Source organism: Hemiscyllium ocellatum, chromosome 1 (genome assembly GCF_020745735.1).
Source record: "Hemiscyllium ocellatum isolate sHemOce1 chromosome 1, sHemOce1.pat.X.cur, whole genome shotgun sequence".
NCBI lineage: Eukaryota > Metazoa > Chordata > Chondrichthyes > Orectolobiformes > Hemiscylliidae > Hemiscyllium > Hemiscyllium ocellatum.
In genome coordinates, this window is record NC_083401.1 from 78,186,842 (window position 1) to 78,214,078 (window position 27,237).

General features: G+C 40.2%; 1 protein-coding gene across 1 annotated transcript; it reads left to right on the forward strand.

Annotated features, from left to right (window-relative positions):
* The first annotated feature begins 696 nt into the window (after positions 1-696).
* Positions 697-26,277, forward strand: setd9 (SET domain containing 9). Its single transcript, XM_060830170.1, has 6 exons — positions 697-1,131; positions 8,046-8,413; positions 11,858-11,981; positions 13,266-13,381; positions 15,289-15,394; positions 25,660-26,277. The coding sequence occupies exons 1-6, from the start codon at positions 1,046-1,048 to the stop codon at positions 25,745-25,747; spliced, it is 888 nt and encodes a 295-aa protein (XP_060686153.1). The 5' UTR covers positions 697-1,045; the 3' UTR covers positions 25,748-26,277.
* Positions 26,278-27,237: the final 960 nt, after the last annotated feature.

Genomic DNA, 27,237 nt, shown 5'->3' on the forward strand with positions numbered 1-27,237 from the left:
TAATTTGTGTAATTTTCTGAAATCTACAATATAGGGAGGAATATGATTACACTGGAGAGGGTACATAGTAGATTTACCAGGATTTTGCTAGGCTGGAGAGTTTTAGTTACGAAAAGAAATTTATGAAGAGAAAGCTCAGCATGTCCCACAGTATCTGTGCAGCAAAATCAGGTCTGGTGACCCTGAAAGGGTTTTGTTTCTGGTTTATAGCATCTGCAGTTCTTTTGGTTTTAATTTGAATTAACTGGTGGCGTTTTCCTTGGAATATGGGATTAATGGGTGGGAGGGGTGCACAACATGATTGAAATGTATAAAATTGATAGAAAAAGGGTAGACAAGAAGAAACTTTTCCCCTTGCTGGAGGGATTGATGATGGGATGGGGTGGAGTGGGGCGGGGGAACTCGGTTTATGGTAAAGGACAGGAGATTTAGGGGAGGTGTGAGGGTAAAAATGTGTTTTTCACCATAAGGTGGTGGGAATCTGAAACTTTTTGTGGGTGATAGCTTCATAATATTTACGAAGTATTTAAATGTCCACTTGTGATGCAAAGATATAGAATGCTATTCACCAAATGCTGCAAAGTGGAATTAGAATAGCTAGGTGCTTGTATTTGAGTAGCACAAACGTGATAGGCCAGAGAGCCTTTTTCTGTGCTGTAGGTTTCAGAGAACGGAGGGGGAGGGGATCGGAAAAGAGAGAGAGAGAGTGTGAGTGAGTGAGTGTGTGTGTCAAGGCCTGGGAGAAGCAAACACCATGAGGGCTAGGCAATGAGAGCGAAGAGACAGCGAGGGAACAAGAGCTGCGTGTGCTTTGGGGGTGGGAGAGAGTTCGGGTCAAAGCAGCAGAAGGAAGCGAGAGGGAGGGAGGGAGATCTCAGGAGACAGACACTGATAGAGGAATGGCTTGGGAGAAGTGAGAGACAGACTACAAGGACAGAGGGGGAGGAGAGAGATGCAGAGACAGAGTGAAGGAGGAAGGGAGTGAGCGAGTGGGACTTGTCCCGTCCCGGGGCCGGCAGCTGGCCCTCGGTATCGGCCCGCGGCGATGTTGCAGAAACTGGTGTCTCGCTGGAATCGCTATAAGTACCGCCTGGTGCCTTGGATCGCCCTGAACCTGTGGAAAAACCAGAGGTAATACCGAGTGATCAACCAACCAGTCTATAATTGAGTAGAATATTAAATACTGCCTGATTAAACCTTACATCTACACATCACCATTGTAATAAGGCAACGAGACACTCAAATCCAGGAAATAGATCAAACTACCCAATAAATACAGCCAGTCTAAAACACAAACAGCATTTTATGAAGTGCATTAAATATAACACCGTATGGTAACATTAAATATTGAAAAAATGCGCCAAATAATTAGATAAATATTAAACTAAATTATAATAAATATGTGTGCAGTGTAAAAATGGCATTATGTTCAGACCCTGTGGACTGACTCCACATGGAAGTGAATCACTGGTCAAACCTGGTTGGAAGAAAACTGGCCAGCAGCTTAACAGTGTAGTATTTGGTTTCCACACTTGAAACTCAAAGACTTTGTGTCATTTTTACACCTACATTTTTAAAAATTATGTAACTGAAGAAGAAACAGCCAGGTTTTTGCCAACTGTCATATTTTGAAAATCCCAATTTTTAATGTTTTTTGAAATTAATTCATGGGATGAGAGCATCACTGACTGGGCTAGCATTAATTGCCCATCTCTAATTGCTCAGAGGGTATTTAAGAGTTAATTACATTGTGGTGGGTCTGGAGTCACATGTAGACCAGACCAGTTAAGGATGGCAGTTTCCTTCACTCAGGGCATTAGGGAATCAAATGGATTTTTCCAACAAAAAAAGCAATGGTTTCATGGTCATCATTAAACTCATTCTTAATTCCAGATTTTTATTGAATTCAAATTCCTACATCTCTCTTTCTATGACTCTATCTGCCATGCCAGGATTTGAACCTGGATCCCTGGAATACTACCTGGATCAGCAGCCCAGCAATAAAATCATGAGGCCATTGTCTCCCCTTACTGTGGTTATAAGCATTTAAATTTTTACGCTTGGAGTTGGACAGACTTTATAGCTACGTATCTATTAATGTTAGTATTACAATGAAAAAATAAATCCACAAGGGCATTTAGCACAGTTAAGTGAGAGACTATGGCCTTTTAAAATGTTGATTGTGTTTGTTTGTAGAGGTGAGATAACGTGCTTTCAATGAATAATGATGAACAGAATAGAATAATCCGATGATCGACACACAACTTGGTGGAGTTTTGGATAATGAGGAAGTTTGTCAGAGGATGCGTACAGCAGGATATCGGTCAGTTGGAAAGTTGGGCAGAGAAACGGCAGATGGAGTTTAATCCAGACAAGTGTGAGGTGATGTGTTTTGGGAGGTCAAATGCAAGAGGAAAGTACATGATAAAGGAAGGACCATTCAGACCATTAGTATACAGAGGATCTTGGGATGCAAATCCATATATCCGTGCAAGTGGCAAGACAAATAGAAAAGTAGGCATATGGCATGTTCACCTTCGGTCAAGGCATTGAGTCTAAAAGATGGCAAGTCATGTTGCAGCTGTATAAAACTTCAGGTTACTTTTAGAATATTGTGTACAGTTCTGGCCACCACACTATAAAACCGTAAGGTATAGAAGCAGAATTAAGCCATTCAGCCCGTTGAGTCTGCTCCACCATTCAATTACGGCTAATTTATTCCTCAACTCCATTTTCATAGCTTCTCCCCATTACCCTTGATCCTCTTACCAATCAAAAACCTGTCTATCTCTGTTTTAAATACATACAATGACTTGGTCTCTTGATTACAATGAGTTCCACAGGTTAATCAACCTCTAAAGAAATTCCTCCTCATCTCAGTTCTAAAGAACTTTGTCCTGAGGTTGTATCCTCTGGTCCTAGTCCCTCATACTAATGAACTACATGTGGACTCTATCCAGGCCTCGCAGTATTCTGTACGTTTCATCCAGGTCCCCCTCATCTTTCTAAGCTCCATTAAGTACAGTCCCAGAGTCTCACCCTCCTCATATGTGACCAACCCTTCATTCCTAGGATCATTCTTGAAAGCTTCCCCTGGACCATCTCCAAGGCCAGCACATCCTTCCTTAGGTACAGGACTCAAAACTGTTCACAATACAGCCTCAGCAGTACAATCTCACTCTTGTATTCTAGCCCTCTTGAAATTAATGCAAACGTTACATATGCCATCCTAACTGCCAACTGAACCTGCATGTTAACCTTAAGAGAATCCTGAACCACTGCGTTCCTTTATGCTCCAGATTTCTGAAGCCTTTCCCTATTTAGAAAATTGTCTACATCTCTATTCTTTCTCCCGGAGTGATAATCTCACACTTTCATTTCTTGTATTCCATTTGCCACTCCTTTGCCCACCCTCCTAGCCAGCCCAAGTCCTTCTACAGTCTCCCCACTTCCTCAACGCTATCTGTCCCTTCATCTATCTTTGTATCATCTGCAAACATCACAACTATACTTCAGTTCCTTCACCCAGATTGTAAATATTTAACGTGAATGGTACTGGTCCCAACACTGACCCCGGAGGAATTCCACTAGTCACCAGCTGCCATCCTGAAAAACACCACGTTATCCCCACTGTCTACTTTCTGCCAGTCAGCCAATCCTCTATTCATGCCAATATCATGCTCCTAATTTTCTATATTGGTATTTAGCAGCCTTTTGTGTGGAACTTTGTCAAAGGCCTTCTGGAAATCTAAATAGATCATGTCCACTTGCTCCCCTTTGTCGAATTTGCTCATTACAGCCTCAAAAAATTCTGACAGATTTGTTAGCATGACCTCCCTTTGTTGAAGCCCTGCTGACTCTGCCCTAATTTACTGTGCACTTCCAAGTACTGTGCAATCTCGTTCTTGTTAATGAACTCTAAAATCTTACCAACAACTGAGGTCAGACTAACCAGCCCATTGTTTCCTGTCATCTGTCCCTCTCCCTTCTTAAACGGAGTGTTACATTAGCAATTTTCCAGTTCTCTGGGAGCCCCCCCCCCCCGACTCTGATTCCTGACAGATCACCATCAGTGCATCTACATTCTCCTCAGCTATCTCCTTTGGAACTCTGGGGTGTGGTCCATCTGGAAGATGATTTATCCACCTTCAAACCTTTCAGCTTCCCCAGTACCTTCTCCTCAGTGGCCACGACATTCACTTCTGCCCCCCTGACTGTCTTGAAGTTCTGGTAAGCTGCCAGTGTCTTTCACTGTGAAAACTGATGGAAAATACTAATTCAGATCCTTCACCGTTTCTTTGTTCCCCATTATTACTTCTCTAGCCTCATTTTCCAGTGAGCCAAATGTGTACTCATACCTCTTTCTTACCTTTTTACACATCTAAAATAAACTTTTGGAATCTTCTTTTATATTACTAGCTAGCTTACTCTCATATTTCATCTTCCCCCCAACTTATTGCTTTTTTAGTTAGCCTGCTGTTTTTAAAGGCTTTGCAATCCTCTGTCTTCCCACTAATCTTCGTTGTACTGCATGCTTTTCTTTCGCTTTTCTGCTGTCACTGACTTCCTTTGTCAGCCATGGTTGTCTCATCCTCCCCTTACTATGTTTCCTCTTGCTTGGGATGTATTTTTGCTGTGTCTCCTGAAATTTGCCCAGAAAACCCCGCCATTGCTGCTCCACTGTCTTCCCTGCTAGGCTCCCCTCCCAATCAACTCTGGCCAGCTCCTCCCTCATCTCTTTGTAGATACCTTTACTCATTTGTAATGCCGTGAGATCAGGTCCAGTCTTCTCCTCCTCAAACTGCAGGATGAATTCTCCCTAATCAAGTCTACCTCGTTACACATCACCAAACCCAGAAATACCTGATCCTTTGTGGGCTCTACCACAAGCTGCTTCAAAAAAAGCATCTCATGGATATCCACAAGTCCCTTTGTTTGATATCCGCTACTAACCTGATTTTCCCAATCCACCTGCCAATTGAAGTCCCCCATGATTATTGTACTGCCTTTCTTACGTGCCTTTTCTATCCCCTGATTTATTTTTTTCCCCACGTCCTGACTCTTGCTGAGAGACCTGTATACAGCTCACATCTGGATTTTTTTTCCCTTTGCAGTTCCTCGCCTCTACCCACACAGATTCTACACTTCTGACTCTATGTCACTCCTTGCTACTGATTTAATTTCATTTTTTTTTACTATCAAAGCAACCACATTTCTTATGCCCATCTGCCTGTCCTTTCAGTAGGATGCGTTTCCTTGGATATTGAGGCCCAGCTCTGATCTCCTCTCAGGTAAAAAAACAATGACTGCGGATGCTGGAAACCAGATTTTGGATCAGTGGTGCTGGAAGAGCACAGCAGTTCAGGTAGCATCCGAGGAGCAGTAAAATCGATGTTTCGGGCAAAAGCCTTTCATCAGGAACACAGGCAGAGAGCCTGAAGCGTGGAGAGATAAGCTAGAGGAGGGTGGGGGTGGGGAGAAAGTAGCATAGAGTACAATAGGTGGGGGGGAGGGGGGAGGGGATGAAGGTGATAGGTCGGGGGAGGGTGGAGTGGATAGGTGGAAAAGAAGTTAGGCAGGTAGGACAAGTCATGGGGACAGTGCTGAGCTGGAAGTTTTGGAATTAGGGTGAGGTCAGGGTAGAGTTCCAAACTTCCTGCTGTACACAGCTCACAGGGCTTTTGCCTGAAACGTCAATTTTACTGCTCCCCGGATGCTGCCTGAACTGCTGATCTCCTCTCAGCCATGCCTCCGTGACATCCACAACATTGTACCCGCTAATTTCAAATGGTGCTACAAGCTCATTTTCTTGGTTTCATTTACTGTGTGCATTTATAGAGTCATAGAGATGTACAGCATGGAAACAGGCCCTTCGGTCCAATCCGTCCATGCCGACCAGATAACCCAAACCAATCTAGTCCCACCTGCCAGCACCCGACCCCTATCCCTCCAAACCCTTCCTATTCATATTACCATCCAGATGCCTTTTAAATGTTGCAATTGTACCAGCCTCCACCACATCCTCTAGCAGCTTAGTCCATACACGTACCACCCTCTGCATGAAAAAGTTGCACCTGAGGTCCTTTTTATATCTTTCCCCTCTCACCATAGACCTATGCCCTCTAGTTTTGGACTCCCCCACCCCAGGGAAAAGACTTTGTCTATTTATCCTATCTATGCCCCTCATAATTTTGTAAACCTCTATAAGGTCACCCCTCAGCTTCCGATGCTCCAGGGAAAACAGCCCCAGCCTGTTTATCCTGTCACTATAGCTCAAATCCTCCAACCCTGGCAACATCCTTGTAAATATTTTCTGAGCCCTTTTCAAGTTTCACAACATTTTTCCAATAGGAAGGAGACCAGAATTGCATGCAATATTCCAACTGTGGCCTAACCAATGTCCTGTACAGCCGCAACATGACCTCCCAACTCCTGTACTCAATACTCTAACCAATTAAAGAAAGCATACCAAACGCCTTTTTCACTATCCTATCTACCTGCGACTCCACTTTCAAGGAGCTATGAACCTGCAAACAAGGTCTCTGTTCAGCAACACTGTCTAGGACCTTACCATTTAGTGTATAAGTCCTGCTAAGATTTGCTTTCCCAAAATGCAGCACCTTGCATTTATCTGAATTAAACTCCATCTGCCACTTCTCAGCCCATTCGCCCATCAGCTCAAGATCCTGTTGTAACTGAGGTAACCTTCTTCGCTGTCCACTACACCTCCAATTTTGATGTCATCTGCAAACTTACTAACTGTACCTCTTATGCTTGCATCCAAATCATTTATATAAATGACAAAAAGTAGAGGACCCACCACGATCCTTGTGGCACTCCACCGGTCATAGGCTTCCAGTCTGAAAAACAACCCTCCACCAACACCCTCTGTCTTCTACCTTTGAGCCAGTTCTGTATCCAAATGGCTAGTTCTCCCTGTATTTTGTGAGATCTAACCTTGCTAACCAGTTTCCCATGGGGAACCTTGTTGAACACCTTACTGAAGTCCATATAGATCACATCTACTGATTTGTCCTCATCAATCCTCTTTGTTACTTCTTCAAAAAACTCAATCAAGTTTGTGAGCAACATCCTCCATCCTACATTGACTGACCCTTTCTCATAGATGTCCCCTTATTTGCTCTGCCTGAATTTAGATTGCAGAGTTTTGAGGCTTTGGGTAGGGACTAAAAGCGGTTTAGTGGATGTCACCTGGATTGGAGTGTATTATCTATAAGAAGAAGTTGGACAAATTTTGAGTGTCAGAGGCTGAAGGGTGACTTTGTGGAAAAATGTGAAATTATGAGGCACAGTGACTAGTCAGATTCTTTTTTTCCCAGGGTGGAATATTAAATACTGGGGACCATAGGTTTAAGTTGAGAGAGGGACCTTTTAAAGGAGAAATGCAAAGTTCGATGATGTCGGAAATGACCTTGGGTGGAAGCATATACGATAATAACATTTAAGAGGCATTTTGACCCACTCCCAGATAGGCAGGAAATAGAGGGATAGACCTTGTGCAGACAGATGGGATTAATTTAGAATGGCATTGTGGTGGGCACAGACACATTATTCTGCTCTGTATTCTACAGTGTCTGTTTTTGCTTACACAATATTAAACCTGTGTCCACTCCTTATTGATCTTTCTACTGCTGACAATCATTTTGCTTTATTCACTCTGCCAGAAATCATTCATGGTTATCAATACCTCAATCAAACCTCCTATTAATCAGTGTCACCTCCGCTGAGTTGGGAGCCCCTCAGGTTTGGGGATTAAATCCCATTCCATGTCTTTAGCTGAATAACCAAACCTGATAGTCCAGTGCAGTAATAGTACATTAACAATCAATTTAAGGTGATCAGTCAAGCTCATCGTGTGGCTTGTTTACACTTGTTTTAAATGGCACCTATTTGAATGTAGGACCTGTTTTCTGCAAATGAAAGGGAGATATTCAAATTCTGTGCCTTTGTAAATTCACCAGGGAACATGATGCAAGACATTTCAAAGTATGTGACTATAATCTTTTTTTTATTGATTATTGCAGGACAGTACGATTGGTTGCAGAAGATTCTTTGGATAAAGTTATTTCTGATCAAGTGGTTGAGGCGTCGTTACTGAAGCTATTTCAGGCTTTGTTCTTGAATGATTTGAGCAATCAAGCTGAATTTCTTAATCTGCTGCCAGGAAATATCCAATCAAAGTACAATGAAATGTTTACTCATTTTCAATCAACCAAACAAATTGAGAAAAAATCAAAAGGAAGCGAAATGGATTTGAACCCTAATGAGACAATATTTAAAACATTTGGATTCATTATCAATCGAGCAACTAGTTCACTTTACTTTGCGGGAAGAGGGGTGTTTGTTACCACAGGCAGAGTGCCAAAAGGAGCCGTTGTTTGCATGTACCCTGGTACAGAAGTCATTTTCCTTCTTACAACTTTAATATCCTGCAATTCTTTGTTAGCATTTTATACATGTTTTGTTAAAACATTGTTTATGTCATTGTGACTGCTTTCTTTATTTTGTAAATGAGTGCCAGGCCACTTTACATTCTGTTTGCTGAAACCATTTGTACTGGCTGCTGTGAGTGTGCTTTTCTCTTCTGGCATCTCTATCTTCCTTTGCCTCTACGTCTGGCTATTCACCTGGTCCTGTCTTGTTGCCTGCTTACTTGAGCCTTCCCTGTGTTTCTACATTCTCTCCTTTCTGGTTGACCTGCCCCAACCTTTCCATCTTTTCCCCTTCCATGCTCTTCCTCCTTTCACTCAATCTACAGTTGTCCCTTGCTCATTTATCCTGATCTCTTTCCCCCCCCCATCTCATTCCCACTCCCTTTTCCCAACCTCGCCTTCACATCTCTTCCTGCCCGAGGGTCGGGGGCTTTCATTCAGAACAAAACCAATGATTAGTTAGGGAGGGGCACAGATGAACTTCAGCACTATGCTCAAAGTAACTATCACAAGCGAGGCTGCCAGGGTTTAGTGATGCTCGGTTAAGAGGATTGTTGCGCCACACACACACACACACACACACACACACCGTATTTAACTTATGTCTAGCAAAGAAGCTACGAGTCGATTCTTATTTATTTATTTAACACAATTAATGCTAGAACAACAAAAAAAACTAACCAGAAACTAACAATTTACACTTTATATCTAATCAACTATCTTATGCTTTAACTTAACTCTGGATGATCATATCCCACCACACTCGATCATGGCCTAGATCCATGTGGTGATGACCATCTGGTCATCTTCTCTCCATAGCCCCAGGGGTGTCATCTCTTCTCGGTGGTTGGTCTCAAGTTACCGCTCCTGAGGATGAGGTTGCAACAATTCTTAGAGCTAGTAGATGCTCCAGCCCTTTTGAGAGGGCCCTTAGTGTCTTCCAGTGGATCGATCAGGGATTGGTCATGCTGATTGACAGACCCCAACAAGGCATTGAGTTGTCGATGTCAGGGTTGTCCTTGGGCATCTATTCCTGGGGGTGTTAGGTGCGTACAGGTCAGGTAGCCCTCTCCAAAAAAGGGTGTGAGGCCCCCCCTGTGTCTGACAAACAACTCAAAGTTCCAATTGTCCTGGGGATAGCAATCAGGTTGATTCTATTCAATTCAAATTTGAGTGTATATTGTCCGCAGCTGCGGGGTTAGTTACATTCTGTCTGTAGCTGCAGCCTGTCTGGATTCTGGAACATGTTTATTAGCACAGCCACCTTGGCCAAGGCTTGTCTCAGTTTCCCAGCATGCTCATTTATTGTCAATGTTTTTGTAAATCCATCATTTTGAGTGGCCCATCCGGCCACAGGACAATGGGGACGGGGTGGGAGTTGGAGGAGATGTGATTCCAAGGCTGCCATTTGTTAATGGAAGATTGATTGGGAATGTAAAGCAGCAGTGCCTAAACAGTATCAAAAGGAAAAACAAGATGCCACTGTTGTTGGATTGGCTGTAGTATCCTGTACTACTTTGGGAACACAGGGCAGCAGTGGTGAAGACTCACAGTGAAGACTGGGTGGCTTTTGAGGGGAATTGAAAATTGACATTTTCTTATGGAACCATGGCACGCTGCCTCACGGTGCCAGAAACCTAGGTTGGATTCCATTCTCAGGTGACTCTCATGTTATCTCCTTGTCTGTGTGGGTTTCCTCTGGGTGCTCTGGTTTCTTCCCGCAATCCAAAGATGTACAGGTTAGGTGGATTGGCCACGCTAAATTATCCATTGTGTTCAGGTTAGGTGCTTTAGCCGTGGGAAAAGGCAGGAATAGAGTTACAGGAATAGTGTGTCTGGGTAGGGTACTCTTTGGAGGGTTAGTGTTAACTTGTTAGGCCGAATGGCCTGCTACCACTTTGTAGGGAGTCTGTGGTTTCTATGGTCTTCACTTACATGGGTGGGATGTGTGATCAGAGTGACATTTCTGCAGAAGAAATGTAATTTCAAGTTCAGTATCTGATTGAGAGTCTAAGGAATTGATGACTTTTAGATGCTGGGTGGTTTCAAATATCTCTGCAAAGTAGTTCTGCACTGCTACCCAGTGGAATTTTAGTGGAGCTGCATGCTTGGCTTGAAGACCAAAAATACAAATGAATGTGTTTAGTTTGAAGCAATTGCTAATATTAAGATTAAATTCTTTGATATTTAAAGTGGAAATCATAGTATAAACAGACAGAAGAGATAATGTAGATAAATGTTGACAGTTTAAACATGGGATTCCTATTGACAAAGCTAGAAGGAGGTTTCACTCTAATTTGAAATTAACCATTGCAAGTCACTCTGTATTTTCTGCGGGTGAACATGCATATTTTTGTAGTATAGTTTACTTATTTATACAGGGAAAATTTTGCCTATTGCTAATGCTTTTGCTATTAACAGGTCTTATAATGAATACAGTAGAAACATTACAAATAGAATTCATGACTAATTGACTTTAGATTATAACTTATTAGTTATGAATTATGGGTATGACCTTATGTCAGTTTAAATGGACCATCCTGCTGTTGGTGTTTACTATGAAATTGGTTGATGCAACACAAGTGTGGTAAAATTCTGCTTTCTGTTGTCTGCAATTCTCAACAGCTGTTTCTTTCAGGGTTTTAACTCTGTTTGTACATTTTGAGTTAGTTGTTTATGCTTTGCATAAAAGTAATGGATTCCCAGTGACTTTAGGATAGTAAAGTCACTTTGGATGTTAGTTTGTTGTTATAAATTACATAGACTTCTGAAGCCATCACTCATATCCTTGTTTCCTTTGATCTTGATTACGCCAATCTACTGCTGTCCTACTACCTGACACCATCTGAAAGACTGAACTTGCCCACAACCACTGCCTGTATTCTAATACAAACTAAATACTGTTAACCCATTGGCCTCATGCTTGGTGATCTGTATTAGCATACTGATGACACCTTAGTTTGATAACATATTTACAAATCCTCAACCATCCTCAACTGTATGACTATTTGCAGTTCTGGAGGTTCAACCAGTTTTGATGTCTTGCACATTCGAAGTCTTCATCATGCTACCAAAGGCAGCTGTGTGCCTTCTCCTTACAAAAAAGCAGCACCTTAACAATCGGTCCCTGCTGAGTTGCACTCATACTGGAAAGAAGCTTGTTCTATTGATGGGCTTGTATCAAATTGGAGCAGTATTGTATGTTATTGTATAAGAAGTAGTTTGTAAGTGTAGCTCATCGAACAAAGCCATTGACTAAATTTGAAAACCTTATAGTGTCATCCCCATTGAATAAATTGGCCAAACGTCCCTTCTCCTCAACAGGTACGTGTGTGTATTTGTGCATCTGTAAAATCTAATGACATTAATTGTATTTAACTAATGGTCTTTTTATGAGCTAACAGGTACTATCTATCAGCAATATGAACCTGTCTTTTTCCAGTCAATGGGCAACTCGTTTATTTTTCGATGTATTGATGGTGTGTTGATTGATGGGAACGATAAAGGAATATCTAAAGTTATTTATAAGTGAGTTTTAGTCACCTTTTTAAATCGATTTGTGAGGTCAGATACTGCACTTATAATTTTGTGAAATTTATCTTTGTGAGAAGTTATAACTGAATTCAATGACTTGCCCTTTCTTGCTCTGTATCTTCCGCTAGCGTACGTCTCTCCCGGTATCTGAACTTCTCCAGTTTGGATCTCCTCTATCTTCATTATTCCACGAAACGTTTGCTCACCTGTCCTAATGTCGTCTTATGCAACATGGGATCAAATATTATTTGAACCCTTCCTGAAGGAGGGTGTCTTTTTTTAAAATCAAGTTAAATGTACTATATTTTTGTTGTACTGTCAGCCCAATGAAGAACTGTCGGTATTAGTTGTATAATTTGCTTATTATTGGAAGATTCCAAGCTTTTAAAGAATTTCTCATTAATATATAATTTATCTTTTAGTATCTAGTTCTAGATCAGAACAGTATTGTGGGAATGACTGCCCTGATTCATTGGAGCTTTACCATTATGTTAGGCGTGCATATTCATATTGCTAGTAACTAAAGAATTAAGAGAAATTTTAAAATAATTAATGAACTCTTCATCCTTTGAGCATTGCCCATTATTTCTATTAAAGGTTTGCTGATTGGTTTGAGCACCTAAGTGAGTTATTGAAACGGGTTATTGACACTCTTGAGTGAATTATTGACACTCTTGAAATGGGTGTTTATCATGTGAATGTCCAGAGATACATTTAAGCATTCATTTTTAAAAAGTGCTAGTTTTATTGCTCTTAACATCAGTTGAATCTGATATTGTACCACACCTGGAGTGTTTAACAATTTGTTCATGTCAACTGTTCCTCTCCTGATTGAAGGACATGACATTTGTAGCCTTGTTGTCTCCCTTCTCCCTAGTTGTCTTTAGATACTGCCCATGGGCAAGATTAGGAGCAGATTACTTGATCTTGAATCTCTTCTTGATGAAACTAGGTGCTTTGTACAAAAACATAAGACAAATTCCCTGTGACTTATCTGCCCAGTTCTCTTCCTTGGTTTCACTCAGCTCCTGCCTATAATGATATATCTGCAACTGGGAATTCTGGGTGTGGATAATTGGAGGTTCACGCTCAACTCAGATGTTTGTGGTACAGTGTGTTAAAACTGAGACATTGCAGTATGAAACCACAAAATTGTTATTTAATGGAACACTGCAAACTTTTTTTAAAAATATGTAGAAGGTTTATCCTCTGCACAGTTTATCAAGATAAGTATGTTTGCATGCATTGCTTTATTTAAATTTCTCTGACCACTTTCAGATCATGCTGTGGGCGGGACAGGCTTGGCCCTTATAAAACAAATGATGTCTCTTGGCTGACAGAAATCCCAGTTAATCCGTTAGCTGTGGGTCAATACGTCAACAACTGTTCTAATGGTATGTTGTTTTCATTTTAGGGTCTTTGTAAAACTTGTTGTTGTACATGGCATTGGTATAATTAATGAAGCTGCAATTCACCAGCAAAAAAACGGAGACACTTGAAGGCAGTATTAACAATTAACAAGTTATGGGAGTGCCATCTGAGTTCAGAAGAGATTGTCTTGCTTTCATTATTAACATAGTCAACTAAAAATAGATCCAAAAGTGTATCTTGACTAGTACGCTAGATACTTGTGCTCAGCATCAAGGGCCTGCCAAAAGTGAACTGTGCCTACAGGCAGTTTATGACTCCACACATCTTATGCATCAGTAATTGTAACATTAAAATGAACAACACTGTCACTGTATTCAGACTTGCTGTGTGCCCTTATGCTCTCACATGATCTCTTTGACTTCAGCAGACAACAAACTAGGTGTTTGGTTTGGATGATGAAGTACAATACCAATCCAAATATTTGGCAATACATAAACAAATAAACAGCCTATTTTGATGATACACAGAACGTAGCTAGCTATTCTCTTTTTTGGTACTGTAAGCCCAGAAGAAAGATAAAAGTAAATGTAAAACTCTCTCACCTTGTTGACCTTCATGTTGTCCAGGCTCAGTAGCTTTCGCTCACTTCTCCCTCACTCAGCCTTCAGGTTAAAATAGCAACTGAGGCTGCAATTACATCAATAGCATCCTGTTTGTATATTTGAAGCTGACAGGGTCAGCTTGATGGTTCAATTCACTAGATGGTAATAATGACACCAAACACACAGATTCATTCCAGTTGAAGTGGATTGGACACCATCTTCATTGGACACTCTGCCTCTGAAACAGAAGAACTGAGTTCAAGTCCTATCTGTCCTGGATGTGTGTTATAATATGTCAAACAGATTGATAAAGGATAATTCCCCTGGCAGCTGCACACAGGGATGCTTGCTGCCTGTAACTTAAACTTGCAATAAGCTTAATTGGAGCAGAAGGTAGTGGATAAGTCCCCTGCTCTATTGTAACTGGAAACTGGTTCAATCACTAATGTTTCTACACAAACATTCATCTATCCGGCATGGATAACCCTTATTTGAACTTAGTTTTAAGTACAAATGAACATTAACAAGAAAGGACCAAATGTGATGGATGTTAAATTTTGAATTTTGTTACAATTACAAGTAATTAGTGATGGCCATTTGAGAAGTGAGGGCACTTATTACCTTTCAGTTGATGAGTGAGAGACCTTATCAGTGGTGGCAAATGTACAAGTTGCAGATATAATTGGTGGCATTGGGATGTGAAAGAAATTGACAAATGCAGAGAAATAAATTTTTTGCATTTGTATAATGTTTGTCACTGTGTTAAGGCATCCACGTCTTTTTAAAACTAATAAAGTTTTCAGTTTGAAAATACAACAGTTAATTTATAAGTAGATAGGTAATTATGTTGTTGAGGGATACATATTGACTAGGACGCTGATGAGAACATCTTTACTGTTAGGAAAATAGATGATGAATGCAGGAGGTTATTGATGTTAAAGGAATACCGCCCTTAGCAAACTCAGTTAAAGATTTATTACAGAATAGAAACATTTGAAGGGATGCGAATTATAACTGTAAATTTGATGGAGAGCCATACAACAGAATTTTCTTTAAAAGTGAACCATGTCAGACTCGATCAGAAGTTTTGGCAATGGTCAACAAAATAATAGACAATCATCATTACATTCAGGAATAGAATCTCAGGACAAGACCAGTGAAACGACCAGAAAATATCTTTGCTAAAGTTTGTATATTAAGCTAGAATTTGAAAGTTGGTAGCATGATTCAAGTAAAGTAATAAACAATTAAAGAATTAAGGGAGCAAACTCTGCAAATTTTGTTCAGATGTTTAAGTAAAGACTAATCTGCTTTTTTTTTTGTTTCAGAGAAAGCAGCAAATGTGTGCTATCAGGAGTTTGATGTCCCTGCAACATTTCCTATAGAGCTCCGTCAGTACATTCCTAATGTTAATTATGGTCATAATGTGGAAAGGTTGGTCCCAATTGATATTTGAGCTAAGATTTTTTATTTTATCATTAAACATCAGCTTCACAGAGTCATAGAGTCCAACAGAACGGAGACAGGCCCTTTGGCCCAACTGGTCCATGCCGACCAAAATGTCCATCCATACTCACCCCATTTCCCTGTACTTGGCCCATATCCTTCTAAATCTTTCCTATCCATGTATTTGTCCAAATGCCTTTTTAAATGTTAATGTACCTACCTCAACCACTTCTGCTCACAGCTCATTCCATATGTGTACATATGGAATGTAGAAAAGCTGCCCTCAAGTTCCCTTTTATTCTTTTCCCTCTAACCTTAAACTGATGTCATCTAGTCCACAATTCCCCACCCTGGGAAAAAGACTGAATGTATTCACCCTATCCATGCCTCTCATGATCTAATGCACTTCTACAAGATTCCCCCTCAGTCTCCTATTCTCTAAAGAGAAAAGTCCTAGCTTGTCCAACCTCTCTCTATAACTCTGATTGTTGAGTCTAGGCAACATCCATGTAAATTCCTTCTGCACTCTTTCCAGTTTAATAACATTTTTCCTATAGCAAGGTGACCAAAACTGAACACATTACTCCAAGTGCAGCCTCACCAGCATCCTGTCTAACTGCAACATAACTTCCAAATTTCCCAACTAATGAAGGTCAGTGTTCCAAAAGCCTCTTTCACTGCCCTGTCTACCTGTGACTCCACTTTCAAGAGAACCATGCACCTGAACTCCAGCACCCCTCTATTCCACTACACTCGTTATGGTCTGACCATTCACCATGAAACTCCTACCTTGATTTGACTTTCCAAAATGCAGCATCTCACACTTATTTATTTTAAACTCCATTTGCCATTTCTTGGCCAACTTCCCCAGCTGATCAAGGTCCTGCTGCAATTTTTGATAACATTCCTCACTGTCCACATTTTCCCAATTTTAGTGTCATTTGCAAACTTATAAATCATGCGTTGTACATTCTCATCCAAATAATTGATATTAATCAAAATGTATTGAATAAAATGCTTTATACATGTCTGTCTAAAGCCTTGTTCAGCTGAGAGATTTAACTAGTCATCACATATACAATATGTAGAAGTAATACTACAGACTTAATCTGTTCATATTTGTCATTGTTTGATATTTATATTTATACAAAGTGTTTACTGGATATCATTCAATTCTGTAATTAATAAGACTGCCAAAGGATCTCTCAGAATGTGATGGAGCACAAAATACAACTGCACAACAACTTGCATTTTTATAGCATCCTTAAGTTACTGTATAGAAAAAGAGGGAAGTATGTTCTCTGACGGAAGAGTCTGAAATGAGGTGGATAACCTTAAAATTAGAGTGAACGTGTGTGGGGTTATGGATTAATTTCAGAAAATATATTTTCTCAATATATATTAGAAATCTAGAAATATGCTTTGCTCCATAAACCGCTGTGCTTAATTGAAAATCTGAGAACAGATTAATGGATTTTTGTTTGACAAAGTTATCAAGAGTTACAGGTGAAGGTAGTTAAGATCCAGGCCAGTTGTGATCTAATTTTATGGCAAAACAGACTTGTGGGATGAAAGTTGTTCCACTGTTTCTATGGTAAACCGATACAGACATGTAATTGAACCAAAGATGACCAAAGAAATAGGAAAAAGTAGGACTAGTATGAAATTTTTAAAAATCATATTAGGAAGAAGTAAATAAAATGGAGATGCAAGGCCAGTAGTGTTAGTTGCTTAAGGAACTCCGGCTCAGAGTTGATGAGCTGGTATCTGATCTCTGAAAACTCCAACACATCAGGAAGGGGGAGAGTTACATAGACACTGTGTTTCAGGAGGCAGTCACATCCCTTAGATTAACTACCTCCAATTCATTCGGTGATCAGGGATGGGAGGCTGTGACTACCTGTGAGTCAGGTAGAGGGATCCAGGAGATAGTACTGAAGAAGCCTCAGCCCTTGAGCTTGTCTAACAGGTTTGAGATTCTTGCTCCTTGTGTGGATAAGAGCGGGGATGGAGGGAAGATAAGCAAACTGACCATAAGACGGAGGTACAGGGAGCCATTCGAGAAGGGAGAGAAGAGAGAAATGTATCTGTAATGAGGGATAGTGTGGTCAAGGGAATAGACACAGTTCTCTCTGGCCACGTTGAGAGTTTGAGAAGGTTGGAATTCAGATTAGTTATGGAGTTGATTATTGTCAGAAAATGAAAGGAAACGACAGAATGTGTGAATGTCATACTGTACCAAGGAATCACAAAAATGGAGGGGAATTCAATAATAGAACAAACTTAAAAGCTTTCTGTCTTAATATATAAAGCTCTTGGAATAAGGTAGATAAACTGACAGTGCAGTCGAGGTAAATGAATATGATCTCAAAGCCATTATGGAAACATGGTTACAAGTAGACCAAAACTGAGAACTTAACATTCAGGCATATTAGATCTTTTTGAGAAACAAGAGGAATAGGTAAGATGGCGGGGTAGCACTGTTAGTAAGAGATTAAATGAGGACAGTTGTGAGAGATGATCCAGGCTCGGATGATGTAAACTCCATTGGGATGGTGGTAAAAAATCAGCAAAGGGAAAGAGCTCATCGGTAAGAGTAGGGTACAAACCATCCAAATAGTAGCCACTCTGTGGGAAAAGCTATAAATAAACAACAAATAGGAACACGTAAAAAGCATAGAGGAAAAATTATAGGTGAATTTAATCTTCATGTTGATTGAATTAATCAAATTAGAAAGAGTTGCTATGGCACTGAATACCTGAGATGCATTATGGGTAGTTTTCTAGAGCATTAGGTCATGGACCTAACCAAGGAGCAGGTTACCTTGGATCTGGTAATGGGTAATGAAGCAGGTGTAATAAATGAATGGAAAATCCCTTCGGTTGAAGTAGTGTTTAAAACATGATAGAATTAATATTCAGTTTGAGATTGAGGAACTTGGGACAAAAATAACTGTGTTTAACTTAAATAAAGGGAATTACAATGTAATGACAATAGAGTTAGCTAAAGTAAACTGGGCAGGAATGACTAAGCAAACAATGGCAGATATTTAAGGAGGCCATTCTTAACTCACAGCAAAAATAAATCCCTGGAAGGAGGAAGAAGTCTAGGAGAGGGATAAACTAACCATGGCTGACCAAAGAAATTAAGAAGAGCATTGAGTTGAAAGGAGTAGCATATAAGGAAGCCAAAATCGGCAATCGCTCATAATGCTGGGATAAATTCAGAATCCAGCAAAGAAGAGGTATAAAGAGAATAAAGACAGAAAATAAGTTACAAAGGAAAACTAGTGAGAAATATAAAAACTGACAATAAAAAGGAAAAGAGAGGTCAAAGTAAATATAGAAAATGAATCTAGGGAGATGGCTTTTGGGAACAAGAAAATGGCAGAGGAGTTAAACAAATATTTATGGTGAAAGATACTTCAAACATCCCATTAATGCTAAAGACTATGGAGGGGGAGTTAGATAGCACCACCACTACTAAATAATTAGTAGTAGACAAATTACTGAGACAAAAGGTAGATAGATCCTCAGGCCCTGGTAACTCGCATCCTAGGATCCTAAAGGAGGTACCTACATATACAGTGGATGCATTGGTTCTAATTTACCAACATTTATTAGATTCTGGAGAAGTACCAGAGGATTAGAAAACTATTGATCTGACACCCCAATTCAGAAATGGTGGGAGGGAAAGAGCAGGTAACTACAAGCTGATTAGTCCAATGTTAATGTCTAATGAGTCTGTTGGAAAGGTATTGGAATCAATTAAGAAAGTAATAGCAGAACATTAAAAAAATCGTAACCTAATCCAGCCGCTTCAGTATGGCTTCATGAAAGGGAAATAGTGTCTGACTAATTTATTAGAGTTTTTTTCAGGAAGTCTCAACCAGAGTGGATAGAGGGAACCAGTATCTGTGTTGTATTTGAACTTCTAGAGGGCATTTACTAAGGTACCCACAAAAGATTAAGACATAAGAGCCCATGGCGTGAGAGGTAGCATTTTGGCAGGAGTAGAGAATGAGCTCATGGGCAGGAACCAGCGGGTGGGGACAAGGAGTCCTTTTTCAGATTGGCAACCCCTGACCAGTGGGATTCTGCAGGGGTTAGTGCTGGGACCATAACTGTTTACAATATATTATTGACTTGAAGAAAGAAATATAATGGACTGTTGCCAAAATTTGCAGATGACAAAAATAAGTGGAAAGGCAGGTTGCAAGAGGGGTACAAACAGATACAGAGAGATATTGATAAGTTGTCAAATGGATAATGATGTGGGCAAGTGCAATGTTGTTCACTTTGAAAGGGAGAACAAAAGTACAGAAAATTATTTAAATGGAGAAAACTTGCAGGAACTTGCAACACAAAGGGACTTTGGAGTTCTTGTGCATGAAACACTGAAAGCTATCACAGGTACAGCAGATAATCAGAAAGGCTAATGGAATGTTGGATCTTATTTCAAATAGATTGGAGTATAAGAATAGAATGTCTTGCTGAAAATGTACAACGTGCTGGTGAGACCACCTCTGGTGTATTGTGAGCAATTTTGGTCTCCTTATTTGAGGAAATTTATTTGATAGAGGATTGGCTGACTGGGAGAGGCAGAGAGTGGGGATAAAATAGTCTTTTTATGATGGCAGCTGGTGTCTAATTGAGCTCCACAAGACTCCATGTTGGGACCACCTATTCATGTTATAGGTAAACAATCTGGGCAAAGAAAGTGACGGCATTGTTACTAAGTTTGCGGATAACACAAAGGTAGGTGGAGGAGAAGTAGTGTTGAGGAAGTGGGGAGACTGAAGAAAAACTTGGACAGGCTAGGAGAATGGCCAAAGAAGTGCAATTTGAATGACAATGTGGAAAAGAGTAAGGTTATGCACTTGGAGAAAGAATAAAGGCATGGACTATTTTCTAAATGGGGAAAGGATTTGGAAATCTGAAGTATAAAGTGTTTCAGGAATCCTAGTTCAGGATTCTCTTCAGGTTAACAAAACAGATTTAGTTGGTGGTTAGGAAGGCAAATGCAATGTTAGCATTCATTTTGAGGGGACAAGAATACAAGAGCAGAGACGTATTGCTGGGGCTGTATAAGGCTCTGGTCAGACCGCATCTGGAATTCTGTGAACTGTTTTGGGCCCCGTATCTAAGGAAGGATGTGCTGGTGTTGGAGGGGTCCAAAGGAGGTTTACAAGAATGATTTTGGGGATGATGGGCTTGTTACATAAAGAGCCACACCACACCAGCTGATAGTGCAACAGGTTTATTTGAAATCACAAACTTTCCGAGTGTGCTACTTTATTGTCAAGTGATGAAGGAGAAGCATTCCGAAATCTTGTGATTTCAAGTAAGTCTGTTGGATCATAACCTGAGTTTGTCCACCCCAGTCCAAAGCCAGCACCTGCGCATCATATAAGGAGTGGTTGAGGACTCAGGTCTGTACTCTTTGGTGTTTAAAAGAATGAGACGTGATCTCATCGAAACATATAAGATTCTTAAGGAGTTTGACAGGGTAAATGCTGAGAGGATGTTTCCTCTCAAAGGACAGTCTCGGACCAGAGGGCATAGTCTCAGAATAAAGAGGTGATGATTTAAGACGGAGATGAGGAGGAATTTCTTCTCTCAGAGGGTTGTGAGTTTTTGGAAGTCCTTGCCACAGAGAGCTGTGGGGGAAGAGTCCTTGTGTATATTCAAGGCTGAGATCGAATCTCGATCAGCCGGGGAATCAAGGATTATGAGGAAAGGGCAGGAAACTGGATACAAGGAATGTCGGATCAGCGATAATCCCATTGAATAGTGGAGCAGGCGCGGGGACTGGACATTTCTTATGGTTTAAGTAGTGAAGCAGAGATGTAAGGAAGGAAACCAGTGCATATCCATGGTGGCTGAAAACTCCCACCACAGGAAGCAGCAGTGGATAAGCTCTCAAATAGTATAGGCTTGGGTGCAGCCCTTCAGGTAATTGCTCCAGTAGAGTGAGGTAAGGCAATGAAGGAAATTGTAAACAAGGCCAAGATTTTGAATTCAACTCATTGGAAAGATAGACAAGAGGTGGTACAGATACAAAGCATTGGATATGCAGGTTGGAAATTTGAAGCTCAAAGGAGAAGTATAAATAACCAGGTAATCTTGGAAGAAAGTGGTCTTTATGAAGCATCTTGTGTAGTTTTGAAGCAGTTAATAGTTCAGTATACCTAAGTAATATCCTGCTCATTTAACATTCACATCCAAAGTTCAATACTCGATGTATGTATAGATGCAGTTATAGTTTTTGTAGAAACCACTTCTTTTGGAAGAAGTTGTAGTTTTAAGAATTTAAATTGGTGCTGCAGAATCAAAGCTAGTTCTTGTTGCAGACAGATGGAAAATTGTCAGTACATGTTGTCTCTGAGGGGCACGAATTAAAATAGTTATAAGCAATTAGAACAATAAGATTACAGATGTGAAGAAAAATATTGGTAAAAAGGCAGAAAGGTGAGGAATTTGTCACTTGTTTATTTAATTCTGTTAGTTAATAGTGGTGTTAGCACTATGTACAGGGATGATCTAAATGCAGGAAACCAAATATGGAAAGAGTTTGGATGAGCAATGCCAAGGGCAGGATGTCACTTGTTGGAGTGGTGAACAGGTCCCCGAACAGGAACCACATGGTGGGATAGATGTAAAGCATTGTCATAAAAGCACCACAGTAATCATGGGGGATTTTGATATACATATAGACTAGAAAAGGCCATATGAAGAAGCAGGCCATTCAGCCAATTGAGTCTGTTCCACTAGTTAGTGAGATCATGGCTGATTTGATAATCTTCAAACCCACTTTCCTGCCTTGAATCCATAATGTTTGATTCTTTTACTGATTAAAAATCTGTCTATCCCAGCCTTTAATATACTTGATGACCCAACCTTGGCAGCCCTCCAATAAAGAACTCCATAAATACACTCTACCCTGAGACAAGAAATTCCTCCTCATCACTGTCTTAAATGGGCGACCGCTTCTTCTGAGATTATGCTTTCTGGTTTTATACTCTCCCACCAGAGAAAAGAACCTGTCCACATCTACCTTGTCAAGTCCACTAAAAATCTTACATGTTTGATAAGGTTGCCTCTCATTCTTCATCACTTATTGCTTATCCCGAATTGCCCTCAAGAAGGTGGTGGTGAACTGCTTCAGTCCACTTGGAGTATGTATACCCACAGTACTAGTTCCAGGGGTTTGACCTTGTGAGTCAGAATGGTGAGTCGCTTGAAGGAGAACTTGAGGTGGAGGATGTTTCTGTTGCCCCCCCCGTCCTTCTAGATCGAAATAGTCGTGGGTTTGGAAGGTGCTGTCTGAATATCTTCGGTGAGTTTCTCCAATGTATCTTATAGATAGTACACACTGCTGCTACTGAGCATCAGTGATGGAGAGAGTGGATGCTTGTGTGTGTGGTGCCAATCCAGTGGGCTGCTTTGTCCTGGATGGTGTCAAGCTTCTTGAGTGTTGTTGGAGCTGCACCCATCCAGGCAAGTGGGGAGTATTCCATCACGCTCCTTACTTGTACTTTGTGGAAGTCAAAAGACGAGCTACTTGCTGTAAGATTCCTAGCATCTGATCTGCTTTTGTAGCCACAGCAATTATATTACTAGTGATTTCAATTACAAATCAATAGTAACGCCCAGGCTGTTGACAGTGGGCAATTGAGCAATAGTAATAGAAAATGGCATGGGGTAGGCCATTTGGTCCTTCGAATCTGCTCCATCATCCAGTCTAATCCTCTGTCTCAATCCTCTGTCTCAATGTCATATTCCCACATTCTCTCCACACCCTGGATGACTTTAAAATAAAATGTATCTATCTCTTCATTGAATGTATTCAGTGACTTGGCCTCCACAGCCTATGTGGTTAAAAAATCCACAGGTTCACTCATCTTTGTGTCCTCCTGTCATTTCTGGACACATCAACAGTCTGTCCAACCCTGTTAAAATTTTGTACGTTTCAATCAGATCCCCCTCAGCTGTCTAAGTTCTAGTGAATACAGACTCAGTCCAACCAAGTTCTTCTTGCTGGACAGATCAATTATCCCCAGTATCAAGCCTAGTGAACCTCCACTACTCTTTCTAGAGCAAGAATATCCACTTTTGGGTAGGAAGACCAACACTACTCTTGGCTTAGCCTTGCCAAGACCCTGTAGAACTGCATGGTACATCCCCACTTCTGAACTCAAATCACCTTGCAATGAAGACCAATTTGCTTTCTGCACCAGCCAACCTACTTTCATTGACTGGTGTACAGGACATCCAGATGCCCGTGTACATCCATGCTTCCCAATATATCTCCATTTAAATAATACTCTTCCTGTTTTTGACACCAAACGTGTATATCTTCACATTTAGCCACATTGTACCGCATCTGCCATGTATTTGCCCACTCACTCAACTGTCCCATTTTTGTGTCTTAAGCAAATGTGAAAGTATTGCATTTAGTTTCCTCATTCAGGTCATTTACATATATGCTGTGAATAGCTGGGTCCCAAACACTAGTCCTTGAGGGATTCCACGAGTCACAACCAGCCACTCAGAAGATCCTTGCCACGTTTTCCTGTCAGGAGGAGAAAGTGAGGTCTGCAGATGGAGTATCAGAGCTGAAAATGTGTTGCTGGAAAAGCGCAGCAGGTCAGGCAGCATCCAAGGAACAGGAAATTCGACGTTTCAGGCTTATGCCTGAATTTCCTGTTCCTTGGATGCTGCCTGAACTGCTGCGCTTTTCCAGCAACATATTTTCAGCACGTTTTCCTGTCAACCAATTTTGGATTGATTTGGCTGGCTTTGTCCACTCCCCTTAATATTTCCCCAATGTTCTGTTATCACATTTTTTTTAATAGTAGACTCTAGCAGTTTTCCCATTACTGATGTTATTCTAACTGATCTGTAATGTTTTTAGTCCCCTCCTTTTTGAAATAGTTGGGTTAGCTTTGCCATCCTCCAATCCATAAGAACTGCCTCAGACTTTATGGAATTTTGGAAGATACCCATCAATGTATCGATATTTCCAGGGCCACTTCCTTTATTACTCACTCTGGGCTGAAGATGATTAGTCCTTGTTAGGTTGTGAGACTTTAACCCTGTTAATTTCCCCAGCACAATTTTCTGACTAATACTGATGTCCTTAAATTCCACCCTCTCACTAGACCCTTTGGTTCCCTAATATTCCTGGGAGGTTATTTGTGTCATCCTTAGTGAAGACAGAACCGAAGTATGGTTCAATTGTTTGCCCATTTCTTTATCTCCCATTATAATTTTCTGGATTTCATTTTTTTCTCTTTACATATTTATAGAAGCTTTTAAGGTTCAGTTTCTGTATTCTCTTCAATTTTACTCAATCTATCCCCCCTCCTCCCAATCAAACCTGTTTTTCACTCTTTTATTGAATTTGCATTATCATTGAATATTAAGAGTGATCATTTCTGTTGGAGATGGGCAGTGCCTGGCACTTAGTGGCACCCTTCCTTCAATGTTACTGGATCAAAATCCTAGAACTCCCACTGTAACAGCATTGTGGTTATACCTACAGCAAAGGGACTGCAGTTCAAGAAGGCAACTCTTAACCACCACCTTCTCAAGGACAGCTCGATATGGGCAATAAATGCTGGCCTAGCCCATGATAGTTAAATTCCATGAATGAATAATAAAGAAAACAGATCGAAACCTAGATATAAATATAGATCGAAACCTCCACTATATTTAGATAGTCATGCAGTAGGGTAAAATGGTTAGAAAACAATCAGTGCAAAACTAATGGAAGAGAGGTTAATATGAATTCATTTAAAACATGCTTGATTGAGAGGGAACTACAGAATTATGAGGGAATACTTGACAATGTTACATTAGTCTCTGAAATCCTTCGTAAATCTGAAGGAAGAGTGAAATATTATTTCTGCTTATTAGTGAATTGGTAACATTTTGGACTAGTATTGAGAATGAAAATGGAAGTTGCATTAAGCCTTTTTCCTACAATAATAGTGAAAAAAATATTGTTTAAGAAAATGGTATTACTGTTTAAAGGTGAGTTGGTTAAACACTTGAATACAAAGCTTAAATGTTACTGTGAAAATCCAGGAAAACACAAAACTACCAACTTGAAAGCTAACACAAGGAATAAGGATTGAAATAGCTTCCTGCTGCACTTCCACGAAGATTTATGATACTCACAGATTTTGTAATCTATGTTTCATCTGTTTTTGTCCTTAAAATTTCTTAGTATTTGATTTGTTTTACAGGCCTTTGCGATGCGTGGTTCTCGTGGCACTCCGAGACATAGAAAAGGGAGAAGAGTTATTCTCTAATTACTACACAATAGTACATTGAAAAACTAGGACATGAATTACACCCAGAGCTTCATCCTAAGCAATATGGAGTTTCACATTTTAAATATTGAGTCAGTGGAGAATTTGATTTTGTTTTGATGATGAGTATTATATGAGGAGGGTGCGGTGCCAATGACTGCTCGTGTCCTCGTCTGCCTGCTAGGGCAGGAGGTCTGACTTGGTCTGAAGTTGTAGAGGATAGCCATTAATAAGAGTCTTTGTCTTAAACAAGACATAATAATTGCACAGTAGCAATCTGGTGCAAAGACCTTTGGGCAACTCAGAATAACAGGTCTGTCCCTTTTGAGATCCAATGATGTTCTGCTTTTCTGTATCACATAATTAAGAAATGATCAGATTGTGAAAAAATTAATGCAGACATCAGATTAACCTTTCAAAACAATTGTTGCATAAGTTTGAGGTTTTTTTTGTGAAATCTTATCTGATTTTCAGACAAAATATAGACAGATTAACAGGCACGAGTACATAGTCAGCTAGGCTGTGACACTGTTTGAACAATGTAAAAGTTAATTAAATAAATATGCTTCTCTCTTGGCCTGTTGCAAATATTCATTGGAGCAGAAGGACTGGGTGAATTGGGATAAATTGAACTGGCTAAGCTTCAGTAGACTTGATTTTCCTCTTAATTGCAGTCCATTGAAAAAGTGCAAGTGAACCATTTTGCCAAGTTTGCAATTTATTTATTCATCATGTGCACTGCTGCTTGAGTTGTGCAGCAATCCACATATTGAACCCAAAACAAATTAAATTATAATGAGCTGTAACTTCTTTAAATCAGTTTATTACTAGTTTTAATTTCATTTATGGGACGAGGGTATTGCTGGCAAAGGTAGCATTTATTGCCCATCTCTACTTGAGAACGAAGAGTCAACCACATTACTTGTGACTCCAGAGTCACATGGTGGCCAGACTAGGTAAGGATGGCAGCTTCATTTGCTAAATGACATTAGTGAACAAGATGGGTTTTTCCAACAATTGACAACAGTTCCTGGTCATTACTAAATGATTGATCCAGATTTTTATTGCATTCAAATTCCATAACCCATCAAGACAGCAACCCAGAATATTACCAGAGTCAGTTGATTAATATAAAACAAAGAACTGTGAAGAAAGCAGAGTTTTGAGTTTGGTGACTTCATCAGGCACAACCTGGTGTTTATAAGTGAGGAGGGTGGGCAGGGGAGGATGTGGCAGTAAAGAGGTGAGAGGTGAGCCAGAGAACACAGGAAGTGATAGAGATGAAAGAGGTAGGTAAACAAGGAGATAATAGATAACAAGCCAGGACAGAAGAAAAGCTGAATGAGGTTATAAGAGCTAACAATGAGAATGTGGGTTAGCTATGCTAAAGGAAAGCCATATAATGTGATGATGAGTCAATGCGAATATCAGAATAGGTGACTGTGCTAAAAGCAACTCATGTCATAACAGGACCTGGTGTGAGGTGGGTATAAAAAAAACCATGAAAGGATG

Bases quoted from the DNA above. Each gene is read 5' to 3' on its own strand.
- setd9 (XM_060830170.1), top strand. From the start codon at position 1,046: ATGTTGCAGAAACTGGTGTCTCGCTGGAATCGCTATAAGTACCGCCTG. The intron at 11,982-13,265 runs GTGAGTTTTAGT...GACCACTTTCAG, and splicing joins ATATCTAAAGTTATTTATAA to ATCATGCTGTGGGCGGGACA. The intron at 13,382-15,288 runs GTATGTTGTTTT...TTTTTGTTTCAG, and splicing joins CGTCAACAACTGTTCTAATG to AGAAAGCAGCAAATGTGTGC.